The 14299-nt window shown below is 36.9% G+C and overlaps 3 protein-coding genes across 3 annotated transcripts; 2 read left to right on the top strand and 1 right to left on the bottom strand.

The window, feature by feature from the left end:
- The first annotated feature begins 441 nt into the window (after positions 1-441).
- Positions 442-3613, top strand: anxa3b (annexin A3b). Its single transcript, XM_033976165.2, has 14 exons — positions 442-511; positions 859-893; positions 971-1018; positions 1128-1215; positions 1329-1423; positions 1496-1609; positions 1713-1803; positions 1886-1965; positions 2082-2138; positions 2213-2306; positions 2382-2477; positions 2555-2613; positions 3014-3136; positions 3226-3613. Exons 2-14 carry the CDS (start codon positions 882-884, stop codon positions 3280-3282), a joined length of 1014 nt encoding a protein of 337 aa, XP_033832056.1. The 5' UTR covers positions 442-511; positions 859-881; the 3' UTR covers positions 3283-3613.
- An 8-nt stretch (positions 3614-3621) lies between these two features.
- rcl1 (RNA terminal phosphate cyclase-like 1) lies at positions 3622-8154 on the bottom strand. The gene is made up of 9 exons (XM_033976158.2): positions 7945-8154; positions 7655-7726; positions 7351-7526; positions 7110-7184; positions 6917-7041; positions 6644-6769; positions 6413-6569; positions 4200-4303; positions 3622-3791 (listed from the first exon to the last, which is right to left on the bottom strand). Exons 1-9 carry the CDS (start codon positions 8072-8074, stop codon positions 3638-3640), a joined length of 1119 nt encoding a protein of 372 aa, XP_033832049.1. The 5' UTR covers positions 8075-8154; the 3' UTR covers positions 3622-3637.
- Positions 8155-8804: 650 nt separating this feature from the next.
- Positions 8805-13858, top strand: ak3 (adenylate kinase 3). Its single transcript, XM_033976174.2, has 5 exons — positions 8805-9131; positions 10655-10774; positions 10849-11021; positions 13113-13231; positions 13643-13858. Exons 1-5 carry the CDS (start codon positions 8984-8986, stop codon positions 13752-13754), a joined length of 672 nt encoding a protein of 223 aa, XP_033832065.1. The 5' UTR covers positions 8805-8983; the 3' UTR covers positions 13755-13858.
- The last annotated feature ends 441 nt before the right edge of the window (positions 13859-14299 follow it).

Here is a 14299-nt window from a genome sequence, read left to right as displayed (position 1 = left end):
ACACAAGTGGGGGGTTCATGTAGTGCCAGCATGTGGGCTTGATACATTACTCCTTTGTTTTAATATCAAACATTTCTGGGTGGATTTTGCGTTTCTACAAAAGGTCAATTTTATTTACAGTAAATGGCCAATACATATAATAAATAGGCCTATGTATTTAATCTTGAAAGTATGCTTGAACTGATGTCTGTAATGCAGGACACATAACTAATGACACCTCAGCTCTCCAGGTAAATCCCTAAAGTAAAATGCAGACTTGTAAAATAGTAAGTAGTAATAGTAAAATAATAAAAAAATAAAGTAAAACGACAACAACTGCAACGCTAAACAATTTACACTGACCATCGACAAAGACGCAGCAACTCCAGCGGCTTATTTTTTTGACACAAACGGAACCTTATAAAAAAATGGCCTGTGATTCCACTTCCTCCTCATGGGCGTCGCCTCTGGGGCTTGTGTGGTAAAAGGTGCGGCAGCTCTGTGACAACTCTCCCTTCTGCCTTTTACTTCGGTAAGATACTAAAAACACTGTTTCAGCATCAATCAGGGCAGCGGGTTATATCCAGGAAGTTGCAAGTTGATTGTAGTTACCTTAAGGCTTATTTTCCTTTCCATAAAAACTCTAGTATTTTTGTTTCCACATGTAGCCTAGTTGCAGCTGAGTTAGTGAGTGTAGCCTGTTGTTGCATATTTTGTTGGCTATGGGGAATTATAGGCTTACCTTTTATAGGCTAATATTTGAAATAACTTTATCCAAGTGAACAAAGATTCTTAAAACTTGATGGTCTCGTTGAAATAAGTGTTATTTCTAGTTCATTAATCATTAGCATTAATCATTGTTTGTTTCCTGGTGTATAGGCCTTATTATCAACGACTTCAGGATGTCTGTGTGGGTGAGTATAGCCTGGGTCTAGTTAATGTAGGCTAATATTAATCCTATATTAATAATTATATTGTTTGGACACTGAAGGATGACTTAGATCTGCTATTGGATTCCCCTTCCTCACTGACAATGACTGTAAGCTTTTTTATATGTCCTTTATTTGATTGGAAAGTTATGCAAAATATGTGAGCCGATGCAGCTTTCACTAAACATTGTATATATGTTTTGTATGTGCGTGTTTCAGTCAAATACAAGAGGAACTGTGAAAGACAACCCAAGTTTCAAAGTTGATGAAGATGTTTCGGCGTTAAAGAAGGCCATAGAGGGTCTTGGTATGTTTTAGGATTTACATCAACCATACACTGACAAATTGCATCTTTATATTCATTGGCTACAGCTTTTTATTGTCTTAACAGTTTCAAGTTTAATAATGTTCTCTCCATAGGTACAACTGAAAAAACACTGATTGAGGTGTTGACCCAAAGAAGTAATGCTCAGCGACAGCTCATTGCTCAAGCATATGAGAAAGCAACTGGAAGGGTGACTGAAATCTTGAATTTAAGATTAGAAAGATATGCTTTTAGGCTAACTTTTATCTTTATATTTTTTCAGAAACTGGTGGATGACTTGAAGGGCGACACCCAGGGAGATTTTGAGGATGTACTTGTTGCTTTGGTAACACCTCCGGCAGTTTTTGACTGTCATGAAGTCATTAAAGCAATAAAGGTTGGATTGGAAAAGATTTTCTAAGCAAACATTAAGTATTTTCTTATTCTTCATTTTTCAAACGGATATCACTCTTAAATCTTTAAAACTGTGTTTTCCATAGGGAGCCGGAACAACAGAGAGTATACTGACTGAAATATTTGCTTCCAAGTCCAACAAACAAATTAAAGCTTTATCCGAAGCTTACATGGCAGGTTGGTGCATAGGTTATTACATTATTCTATACACTTGTATTCATTATTGGTAACTATTACTGTGAATGTGTTTTAACTAAAGAAACTGGAAAGTCAGTGCTTCATGATCTAAAGGGAGAGGTGTCCGGGGAGTATGGCAAAGCCCTCCTTATCCTTGCTGAGGTAAGAACAGGTTGAATGCAGTATTTGCCTGCATCTCTGGCATGAATGTACATGAATCGTTATGAATCAATTGTAACCATGGGAAATCACACAAGGTAATAAAAATGTCATCATAGGGCAAAAGAGATGAGAGCACCCATGTCGACACTGCTAAAGCCAAGGCAGATGCAAAGGTTTTCCCTTATTTGTTTGTTTGTAATATTTTGGAATAGGTTTTCCAGGATTTATATTAAAACTTTTTTGGCAGGCCTTATATGAAGCTGGCGAGAAAAAGTGGGGAACGGATGAAGACAAATTCATTGATATCTTATGCCACAGGAGTATTCCACAGCTGAGACAGAGTGAGTGCTCATTTGAAGGTGTATTTGTTGGATGAAATTAAATGTGTAAATAAGATTTTTATTAATATTGAACAGCTTTGGTTGAATACAAGGAAATTAGCAAGAAAACTCTACAGGAAAGCATAGAAAGTGAGATGTCTGGCAATCTGGAGACACTGCTTGTTGCTGTTGGTAAGAATAATTTAGTTTTTGTTTCCTTGTAATTAGATCATTTTTTTTTATTTTAATTGCTTGTGTTTTCTCCTCAGTGAAATGTGTTAAGAATGTCCCAGCATACCTTGCAGAAATACTGTTCAAGAGTATGAAGGTAAGCAAACATGCCCATTCAGCATGTACCACTGAGTGCTTCTATTCCATCCACAGCCCTGATGACGCTCTCAAATCCATGCATTGTTCAGTGTCGCTCACTCTTTTCCTGTGTATTTAATTCACAGAATGATAAACAAAAGCCTGTGTGTAGCTGGGAACACCAAATCTCTAGAAACTCACTACTATGGAAATAACAGCAATTAACGTTATTTAGACAAATTTAACATAAATAAAAATAAATTTGAAATTGGTCAACAGCATACAATACATTAGAGAAAAATCTAATATTACCATGAACCACTTTGGGGTTACTTGCATATAATCTGAAATGAGATTAGATACAGATTACGTTTTCCGATTGAATATTTTGTATTGCTAACAGTATTTCACTTACTCAGGGTGCAGGTACCACAGAGTCCATTCTGACCAGAATTATCGTCAGTCGTTCAGAAATTGATTTAATGGACATCAGAGCAGAGTACAAAAAGCTTTTTGGATATTCACTCTACTCTCAGCTTGAGGTTGGTACAATCCAATATAATGACATAACCATGTCAAGTGTCAGCAGTTCTTTCATTTTGTATCTTTTTACTCTTCCATGTTTGTACAGTCTGAAGTATCGGGTTGCTATGGTGATGTCCTCAAACATCTGTGTGGACAAGACTAACTCCACCCTTGGAGGAGATGAGAAACATGTGGGGTAGTTCAGCATTCAAACAGAACAGAAACAAAAAAAACAATTTAGTAGCATTTTATTGAAATAGTCTTCTAAAACTCTAACAATTTATTGCGACCTGCTGAGGAATTTTAACAATTTCTACCCAGGCCTAGATATTTCACATATACAGTAAAGTGAATTCATGCACAACAAATACTACCATAAAAGTAAGACCTACTTTTTACTCAAATAGGACTATATTATGTTCCATTTAATAATGTTCCACAATTTTTGTAGTATGCACAAATAACCTGTAATTAAAAAAAAGATACCAAATCTGAGTTGATGTGTTTTTATAAAATGTTTATTTAAGAGTTTTATTAATGTTGCTGTATCCAACTCCTACACAAGTCATAAGGGTTTTGTCTCCACCTTTCCTTTCATCTTCAAGAGGTTTCTGGACTTCTATTTTGAACATGATCTGAAAAAAATCTCTAATGTGTCTGAGGAATTCAATCCTGGAACAAACAAAAAACAATTCAAAATTTTGTAAGCTCATGTTATTCCTTTAAGAACAAAAGTAAACGCACTGTCACAATGAGGAGGGCTTTGTGATGGCACTGCCAATCTTCAGTTATCATAGTACTGTACTTGAGAGGTACACAGCACCGGTACCATGATAACTGAAAATGGACAGTTCATTGTATTCTCCTGCACACATAAATGTAAAATAAATGCATTGAATTACAGCTTTTAACATTAGAACATTTTAGCATCTAAGAATCTGCCCATTTAGTAGGCCTAAATGGACAAAAAACAGATGTCGTTATTTTTGGTGAATTTGCCTGTTCCACATTGTTGCATAACTTGTGAATTATCTACAAAAGTACAACTTGGTATTAAAAAAGGTGTGAATGGTTGCTTACGTGTAAGGAGAGAGGGGTCCAAGCAGCACCTTAGACACGTCCGGTTGGCCAAGGGTCATCAGGAGCAATGCCAGACTCTGATTGGATGAATCTACACAGCCTCCCTAAAAGAGACAAAAGAGGAGGGGTGATGTGTTGTTTTGGTTGCTCAAAAACAGACGTCATAGAGGTGGAGAGAGTAAAGAACTCAATCACCCCAGTCAGGATTTGTTTTTGCATTACATAAAGTCCCAATGACTCCGAAGACCATAGAAAGTGAAGCGAAAACAAGTGGGGGGGGGGGGGGGGGGTTTATCTGTAAATACCTGTTCAAAGAAAATTGTTACATGATTCAATATTCCTAGCATTTGAAATAACCAATTCAAAGTAAAGTTTCTAGAAAAAAAGATAAAACTGACTTAACCTGTTAATGAAGGGAATCCTGTATTTTTCTCAATGAGATCACATACATTATAATCTAATGACAGCATGAACAATTTGTCAATAGTCCGTAAGAGTCCGCATGTTACAGACAAGTTGCAAATTGTACAAATATCCATTGTAAGTATGAAATAAAGAAAGGTCAGTGGGTTATGAAGTTCTAATTAAGCTTGTGTCAGCAAAATTACAATTAAATTGTGTAATTATATAACAGCAACACAATTAACTATAGTGATTATGTTCATAAAATAACCACTGACTGCATTCTTTAGCCAAGTGAACCAAAAAAGAACAAGATCCATTACAAGTTTTGCGTCAAATTGAACAGCAACCAATGAACATGGGCAAAAGTCTCTCAAAGTCCATGTAATCACAAATGTAAAATGAATATTTAAACAGGTTCTGCTCTGTCATCTAAAAAGTAGAATACAGTAGGATCAGACATTTAGGATACATGTAAGTTCCAATTCTCCTTTGACAGTTACCTTAATAAAGGGTATGTAAAGAAAAGGGTAATACACCTTTCTTTTACATAAAATGAGAACACACCTCCAGACTTGAACATCTATAGTTGCCAACTACAAAATTATCTTTACACAACACTAACTTTACTATCACATGTTGATTTTGAAGATTTTGTAGTACACTTACTTACAGCAGTAGCAGTAGCAGCGACCATGGAAAAAACAAAATCTCTAATGCGTTGCTTTGGTTTACTACAAGTAAACTACTCATTAACCACAAAACAAATAGACAAGTAAGCGTCGACACGCTCAAAAAAAAATTCCTGATCAATCATGACATGAAATATGGCTTTCTTAAAATATTCCTTGTCTGGACTGAAGCTAAAATATAATAATAATAATAATAATATACACCTCACCACTTTACCTTATCAAATAGTTTAGCCTAAGAAACAAAATGCTTTTCAAAAAATACCTTCCGATTTGCTCCACGCCTGATAAACAGAATGGTTAACTCTTGTCACCGAGCTGGAGAATCTGTCCAACAATCTTTCTCTTTCAGAGTTAATCAGCGCTACCCTGACCAGTTAAATGGACTCACATGGCTCCGATGAGAGAGGGCAGAGCCATGAGCAGGCAGATTAAGTCACAGTCACTGGCACATTCTGATGATCTAGTCATGGTCATTTTCCATTAACATAGTTTTTATCCAGCTAAAAGAAATTAACTTTTTTTTAAAATACAACAAAAAGGCACAACCAACAATCACGATATTATAGAAAGAAAGAAAAATAAGCTAAATCATTACATTTTTGTGACCAACCATATGCAACCATGCATTTATTCATCTTTGTTATTAAATTCAAGCACATAGTCCCATGCCTAAGCCTTGTGAACTTCTTTGTTAAAAGAATATTATTGTTGTAGTTTTACTTGGCCCAGACTTCAACAAAAGAAATATCATCACAGCCATTATGTGAATTTTAATATGCTTTCATGAGTTTCAACCTCTGGTTTATAGGCACCATTTTGTTTTGCACTGTTCTTTTCTATGGAAGCTGTTAATTTTGTATTGCTCTGAAACCCATGAATACATTTTTTTGTTGGTTCCAAGCTGAACTCTTTATTAATAATAATTTTCAGGGTATGTTGTTCGACAAAGCAAACCCATGTCATAGTCCTACTGCAAATAAAAATGCACTCCATCTGAGCATTGTCCAAATCTCTACATGATTCCAAATCTCTACATGTGTAGATATTAGAACATATAGGACATAATTGGGTGGTTTAGTAGGTAGCGGACTTTTACACTATGTAGACTTTACATACCCTGTATATTTCATCCAAAAGTAGTTTGGCACAGTTTTTACCGATGTTCTCTGGTAGTACAGGATCCCCTTTACCCTGTGGTGTTGAAGACATCTCCGCACTAAGAAAAGTACCACTCAGTGTCTCAGCCACTAATGTTAGTCCAAACCCTGGGGATCTTAACATACAGAAAATGAATTAAGTGGACAGATCTTATAAAATTAGAACAGCAAGTATATGCATAGTACTCACTTGCCAGAATGTGTGCCTTTCATGTGGTCAGTGTAAATGTAGATGTCAGGAAGAAACTGATTAAGAACACTCCTTGCTGATTCAACTATTCTATTGCCCATCTGTGGAGAAACCCTAACAGAGTATCTAAGATTAAAGGTCAAGGTCAAGACAGACAAGCTTTCCACATTCAGTTGGGGGGCTAGGGTAATTTGGTTTAAGATCTCTCTAAATGGGATTGTAGGATTTTGAAAAAATGTAACGTGTGCCAACAGTAACTATTCTGAAGGATACGCTATTCCTCTAATCCTCTTGATCTTCCCTGGGTCAGTAAGTTGGACTGGTTTGATTGTTCTGCGCACAGGACATTTGAAAACAATTTCGCCTCCCCCTCCAGGAGCCATCCCTCTTTTTACAACCTAAAAAAAAAGACAGTCAAAGCATTACCTAAACTCTTGCTAATATTAATGGTATGATTGTACCTTACCTTTAGATCTAGTCCTTCCCCATCAATACCAAATTTCTTCATCAGAGGTATAGAGGTTAACTTCAGCAGATCAACCTGTACATAGTAAAAGATAATACTGCCATATTTACTGTTGTTGCCAGAAATTTTGTGAAACTAGACAAGATCCCACTTTGTCTTGCCATTTGCAATCATTTATTTGTATACTAGAGAGCAGTGGTTTTACAAGTCTATCATTCATTTTATTTCAGCATTTACTTACTGTTGGGTCTGTGGGATCATTTGTTACTCCTTTTAGTGTTGCCTGCAAAGGTGTCTTCATAAAAGGTGCAAGGAGGAGCAGTGCTTCCAAATAGTAGCCAATAGAGCGCTGTGGGTTACATTCGTGTTCAATTGACCCACCATACAATAAACCAGGCTGGTAGAACAATACAGTTCCTGCAAAAAATAAAGAGTTAATTTTAAGTTCTATCACTTTAAATTAGAATAAACTATACCCATCATAGTGTATCATTATTTTGAGCATTATAAAGTAAAAAAGTATGCAAGATTAAATGATAACAAACCTGTTTGATTAATCTCTATTCTGGATCCATTGGTCACTTTGTCTAGAAGTCTGATAAAGCTGGCTTCAAAATCTGGTGATTCACAGAGTTAGAATATGAATATAAATAGAAGAACCAAGTGAATAATTCTATTTGTGCAGGTCATTGGATAAGAGCGTAACATTGCTGTTATGTCCCATAATTTGTTCATCTCCTCTGCCCAGTAAACAACACACTCCCAACTGCGTAACAGCTAGCAGGTTAGCCACTGTGCTAATTGCGACGCCACTCGCAAAGAAAGGTAAACTTACCACGAAGCCCAGGCTCGTCATCTCTCGACCGTATATTCTTGATTTTAACTCGCTTCCCGCTGAGTGTGGACAGCACCAAGCGTTGCCTAAAAAAATTACAGCCATCATATACAAGTCCCTGACTTGCCATGTTATTATTGTTTCTGCCAGGCGTCAGTAGAATCCACGTGTGTGTTGATGAGATGCGATTGTACGGCAAAGCATAAGGGACAAACGAGCTTTTTACCTACTTTCCTAAATGCAGTGCATTTGATGGCCACATGATGGCGCCATAATGCCGAACTGGTGACGACAGGGTGTGGTTGTTGATTCTACCACGTAGCATAAAAGTGAAAATGATGCTGCTTAACTCTTAATTCTGCCAAATATGGAGGCAAATGTATGTCTATTTTATTGTTCAATTACGACAAGGCACGTGCCACATTATTTTTAGGGAATATCCATATTAAACTAACTTATCCACGCTTTAATACCAGTGTAGTACAAGTGAAAGCGCATTTAAAGAAATAAGGCAATTCAAGACCTTTGCGGTCATGGTTTTGGATGTCCATGTGGATGAATATCCCTTATGCTCAACCTGCAGCCTAGCAGCGAGGTGCGGAAGGGCTTAATCATGCAACGCAACCGCAAGTTTTTTTCAACTGTAGCAATTGCATAACAGGATTATACAATAAATGCATCTGCGACGAGCAAACAATAGACCTGTTTCTAAAACAGGTCTAAAACAGACCTTTCTAAAACAGGTCTAATGCGGGTCATTTCAGCCGTAAGGACAGTATCGTCAACCATCACCACTTCGAGAGTCCCCATGCTCACTTGCACGTTTCATCCCTCCCACTTTTCTTCCTGCTACTTGAGGCTGAGGTACGGATCAAGGTCCAGTGGGAGCAGACGTGCCCACTTTTCTACGTTGCGCACTTCTGATATTAAGGCAAGTCTCCTGACCTTCAGCTGAAACTGAATATGCAAATGCGACTTTGATTGTATCATCCAAAGGCGTTATATTCTCACGCTGAGTGGCAGAGTCTTCAGTTCAGAAATGGTGCTACAAAGGGTTTTTCGGGCTGTCATCATGGGACCCCCAGGGTCGGGGAAAGGAACGATATCGGAGCGCATAACGAAAAGTTTTGGACTCAAACATGTTTCAAGTGGAGACATCTTAAGAAACAACATGAACGCAAAAACGGGTAAGGGATCAACTACACAAACTCGTCCATGAGAATACAAAAACTTCAATACAGCCACGCATGTTTTCTGCAGTGATGACTTTTGCACAAGTCTCTCTAAAGATGATAAGAGCACCACACCTTGGGTTGGCTATACTGTAACATGTCTTATCATGCAGGGACACACCATATTTCTGGGAGTCAGGCATTTTCATCCAAGGTCAGACCTACAATGTTCTAAATTGTTGATACTAAATACACTACTCATGTGGCATAACATACTTACTATAACAGGGCAAGAATATAATGGGCAAACTTCTCCTGGTATGCATAAGGAAAGAGAATATGAACAGGAACGAGTTTAACGAGACTGAAGTCAGTGTTACTATTCAGAGTTTATTCACAGTGTACTCTGCACACAATCTGCAGCTGACAACTACACAAGAACACTTGGCAGGCAAAGCACCTCTAGCTGACATTTCCCTAACTTGGGACTCAACTAGTGTAAGTGCTCTCATGTTTGTTTTACTGAATTTGTCACAATTTGTCCCTTTCCACAAGCCTATTTTCAGCAGCATAACATATACAGTGTCATGGATATATTTACATCTAATACCACAAAGTAATACTACGGAACAACAACAAGACAGCTCCCACTGAGAGGGTAGACCCCCACTTTCTTCTTGTCAGGCTACCAAAACCTTTCTACCCAACCCCCAGACTCGCCTTACTGGGGGTTGTGGACGAACGTTTGATGTTTTTTTGTTTTTTTGTTTTTTGTTTTGTTAAATAAAGAAATACTGATAAAGAAGTCTCAGTAGTCTTGAGTGGACACAAAAGAGAGCACAAATGTGGTGTAGACCGCAAATGTTTCATTCAAATGCAGTTGTGAGGTTGAACAGCTTACACAGTCAGGAACTAAAGCATGCTAGGAAATTCCTTTCTTCAGCTGAGAAAGCTCAAAGTGTCTTAGCCTCTTCGCCTACTTGTAAATACTAACAAAATACTTAAAATTTGCCGTATTGGTTCAAGAAGGTCAAATCTTTTAGGCAATCCTGTTGCTTCAGTCCGTTATGAAGTCTTTAGTATAAGTAAAAGATTAACAAAGAATCACTTCTACATAAAGAAAGATTGAATTGTATTTGTATTGTTGTTGATTGTCAGATAATAAACTGATGCAGTGGTATATATGGCTATACCAGTGTTACCAGTATAACACTTTAACCCAGCCCTTCCAAGTTTTTATTTTAATTACTATTGTGTAGTAATGGATTACAGTAACCTATATTTTACATACATTTGTTTATATTTGATATTCTTACACCAGATATCTGTCTGGTCTTCCCATATTCCTGGATTTGGATATGGCTCTCAGAAAAAAATAACCCCTGGCCTATGTTATGCTTAATTTGTATGAAGAATAAGTGTTCTAATGAATAATCATTTAGGAAATTCAAGGTGCTTCACAGCTTTATTAAAATGTTTGTGTTGTTCTTACATGCATTATTCTGCTAACAGTCTATCTGTTTTTCCATGCACATCAGAGCTGGGTCTGCTGATGAAGGCCTGTATAGATCAGGGTCAGTTGCTTCCTGATAATATGATGGCTCGACTCATCCTTCATGATCTCCGGGCACTGGGCAATGAAAGCTGGCTGCTGGATGGTAAGGATTTATAGGTTTACTGCATAAACATTATCTTATTAAGTAAATTCTCTTAAATGGGTGTCTTCTGTAAGGGTTCCCCCGCACAATCCTTCAGGCTGAAGCTCTCGATGATGCATACAGTGTGGACACAGTCATCAACCTCAATGTTCCATTTGAGACCATCAAAAAGAGACTGTCCTCACGATGGACGCACACTCCCAGTGGGAGAGTGTATAACATAGATTTCAACCCACCCAAAGTCCCTGTAAGTACACTTTACCTTTACTAAAAAAAAAACCAACTACTATTACTACTATAAGGAATTGAAAAGGAACTGATTGTTTTGCCAAAAAGCAGGTTCAGTTCCAGCTTGTACAAGCCTAGAGGGATAGTGAAGTCTTACAAAGAGCACAATTATATTTACACCCACTACACAATCAAACAAAGATAGAAAGAAAGAAAAAAATGGAAAGGCCAAATATATGCAAATGAGATATATCCTCCTGAGACCCAGCACATTCATTTGTGTCCTTTATAAAGGACAGTGAGTTAACCAGTCTATCTTTTAAGTGTTTTGAGATAGTCCCTTAATTCCTGATGTACTCTGTAGAGCACATCAAGGGCTTTCTGTTGATATATTTGTTTGGCTGGGACTTTTGGAACCACCTTATTAAGCTTTCAGCTTTCTGAAAGCTTTCAATTATTTTATTTTATTTTAATGCTAATGCTGATGAGCCTAATTTACAAAATAAAATATTCAAATCAAATAAATATTTAAATAATCTACAATTTCTCAGTTACATAAGTAAATAGTAAAAGACATAGGAGTTCAGTCTCATCACTGAACTCCTACTCTGCTCTCAGGCTGTTCTTCTCTGATGGTTCTCTTTGGCTTAAGAACCAGGTCTAGATTTGGCTCAGGTTTGTTCCAGTGACTTTTATAGAGAGGCTGTGCATTTCCAAATCAGGACCAATCTGCAAAATTCACCACAAAGGGACTGTAATGAAGGTGCAAAACAGCAAAGATGTTGGGTGTTTGTACTGGGAACCTTCTGCACTTCCATTTTAGTAGCCCAGTAGTTTGAAATAAAATCAATTTAAGTTTATTTATAAAGCACATTTAAAACAGCCAAAGCTTACTAAAGTGCTGAAGAACAGCAATAATACAACAATAGTATAAGGCATTAAAAATACATTAAAAACACAGTGAAAACACAATATAATATAAAATATAAAACCTAGCTGTCACTCTCTAACTCATATAAAATGCCAATGAGAAAACGTGTGTCTTAAGTAGAGATTTAAAGTGTTGCAGTGACTGTGCTGTTCGGATGTGCAAAGGTAACTAAGTACTTCACTGTGCATACTTGGACAGGGGAGGAACTGTACAAGGCTGCTGTTTTGGAACTGTGTTTTTACATCCTAATCTGAGATGGCCCCTGATTTGACAGGAAGCTGCTTCCTTTTTAGACTTCTGCTTTTGTTGGTTCAGCCACAAAACTAAAACTAAGTAAAAAAGTCAATCTTTCACTACAGATCAAAGTCGTAAAAAGAATAAAGTCTTCAAGCTATAGAGTAGAGCATGAATGCAGCACATGAATGTAGTTACTTATTGACAATAACATTAGCATACAAACAGGAAGGACAAAGAGGTTGCAAGAGTTAACAGTCTTGGGAGGAGAAAGGGAATTTATTTTATTAATACATTTTTTTTGCCATGGATAGTCTTTGACTTGAATTGGAAATAGCAATAACCTTATGAACCGTATTTGTTGGTACATTTAGCAGTGATGTGTTTATGGTTAATGATTACCTATTGAGTTTGTTCTTAACAGTCCTGTCTAGAAGATGACAATGTGAAGGAGCACATAAAAGTAAAGGTTAGACTGATAAGATAATGATTTGCTGCAGTAGTGATTTTCGCAATAGTTGTATCATAGTATCAGACGATGTACTGTTGGAAAGCTAAATATATCAGGGAATTAGACAGTTGGCTGGGTGATTAAGTAATAATCTCATCAGTCAGCGTTGTTGACATTCTTAGAATGGGTTGGGTGAAAACATCCGTAAATATTCAAAGATTTTGTCCACATTGTCTTAGGATCCTGTGAGCTGATACAATTTTGTCAACTTAAAAATGAATATCTGAAATAAATCAATGAATTATAATCCTTTCATAATATCTTAAATATACTCTTGTTGCAGAAACAGCTGTAAAATAGAACCAGATGCATTTGTTATGAGCACTGTTGGCATTTTAGTCTTGAATCATGGAGAGCAGGAAGCCTTCCTACCAACGGCCTTTGTATCTGGTGATTTTAATGCTATTGCTTGACTGTTTGCCTGATGTGTCCAGGGTTTGGATGATGTGACAGGGGAGCCTCTGGTCCAGAGAGATGACGACACTCCACACACAGTCTCACGCAGACTTAAGGCCTACGAAAACCAGACAGAACCTGTCCTAGAATATTACAGGTGGGTCATCAAAGTATATGATTACATTAGGAGGATTTCCACACATAATTATTTAATTACTGTTAAAATAAAGGCATTTTTCTTTATTAAGGATTAGTAATATAGCAAATGTGTTTTAATTCAAGGTTAACACCTATTATACCTTTACTAGTCATATCTGTCATACTTTCCTTATGCACACCTCTGATATAGCTATTTCTTTATCATTTTATTTATGTCACTTTTTATGTTATGTAAAACACATATTTTTACAATTTTCTTGAGTAAGTGTGTGATATTGGAACCAGAATCAACTCAATATGCATGTTTGAAAAATACTGTGGCTAAATGTTCCAATGAATAGCATGTTATGCACTGGTAACCGTAGATGTTGTCTGATATTTCGTCAGTGTTGCCTATTTTGTTTTTCAGAAGTAAAGGTGTGTTGCAAACCTTTTCTGGGACAGAAACCAACAAGATCTGGCCACATGTTGAGGCATTTCTCCAGCGAAAACTCACCATACTCAGTAAAAAAGTAGCTTAAGGGAGTTACAAAGGCCATTAGGGACACTAACATGCAGAACAACTCCTGTGCATTGTCTTCTTTCTGATAAGGCAATAACACGCCCAAGTACTTGATACCAGAAAGCAATACTACAACATCATGTTGTTTTAATATTGCACTATTTTCATAGACTCTGCAGTGTGCCTTCATTAACGCTTTGATTGTGCTTAGAGGGAAATATGTTGATTATGTGATATTACTTTGAATGATACAGCAACATTCCAGACGGGCCAAAGGAGGGCTCTTTGGCTGTCCATAGATAGGCACTAGTGCAGATTTTAGAGGGTTTTGTCTTTTTCCAAGGGAAGATGCCTTTTTAAGAAATTTATTGCCAGGAAGCTCATTGACTGTAGTTTATATAAGGCTGTATGTTGATGAAGACAGTAGTTTTAATGGGAAAAATAGCCTTATTGAAAGTTGCTTTCATATTTAACCCAACCAGCATTGCAAGTCCATTTGCATACTATTTGAAAGGACCATAAAAAACAATCTGCCTTGAACTCTGAATGTATATTTTGAGTACA

This window comes from Periophthalmus magnuspinnatus, chromosome 12 (genome assembly GCF_009829125.3).
Source record: "Periophthalmus magnuspinnatus isolate fPerMag1 chromosome 12, fPerMag1.2.pri, whole genome shotgun sequence".
Taxonomy (NCBI): domain Eukaryota; kingdom Metazoa; phylum Chordata; class Actinopteri; order Gobiiformes; family Gobiidae; genus Periophthalmus; species Periophthalmus magnuspinnatus.
This window is presented reverse-complemented; position numbering and strand designations above follow the sequence as displayed.

Coding starts and splice junctions, on each gene's coding strand:
- anxa3b (XM_033976165.2), top strand. Junction 1,216..1,328: donor GAAGGCCATAGAGGGTCTTG/GTATGTTTTAGG, acceptor TTCTCTCCATAG/GTACAACTGAAAAAACACTG. Junction 3,137..3,225: donor CACTCTACTCTCAGCTTGAG/GTTGGTACAATC, acceptor ATGTTTGTACAG/TCTGAAGTATCGGGTTGCTA.
- rcl1 (XM_033976158.2), bottom strand. CDS start 8,074: ATGGCAAGTCAGGGACTTGTATATGATGGCTGTAATTTTTTTAGGCAA. Junction 7,185..7,350: donor ATGATCCCACAGACCCAACA/GTAAGTAAATGC, acceptor TACTATGTACAG/GTTGATCTGCTGAAGTTAAC. Junction 7,042..7,109: donor GGGAAGGACTAGATCTAAAG/GTAAGGTACAAT, acceptor CTTTTTTTTTAG/GTTGTAAAAAGAGGGATGGC.
- ak3 (XM_033976174.2), top strand. CDS start 8,984: ATGGTGCTACAAAGGGTTTTTCGGGCTGTCATCATGGGACCCCCAGGG. Junction 9,132..10,654: donor CAACATGAACGCAAAAACGG/GTAAGGGATCAA, acceptor CATGCACATCAG/AGCTGGGTCTGCTGATGAAG. Junction 11,022..13,112: donor TCAACCCACCCAAAGTCCCT/GTAAGTACACTT, acceptor TGATGTGTCCAG/GGTTTGGATGATGTGACAGG.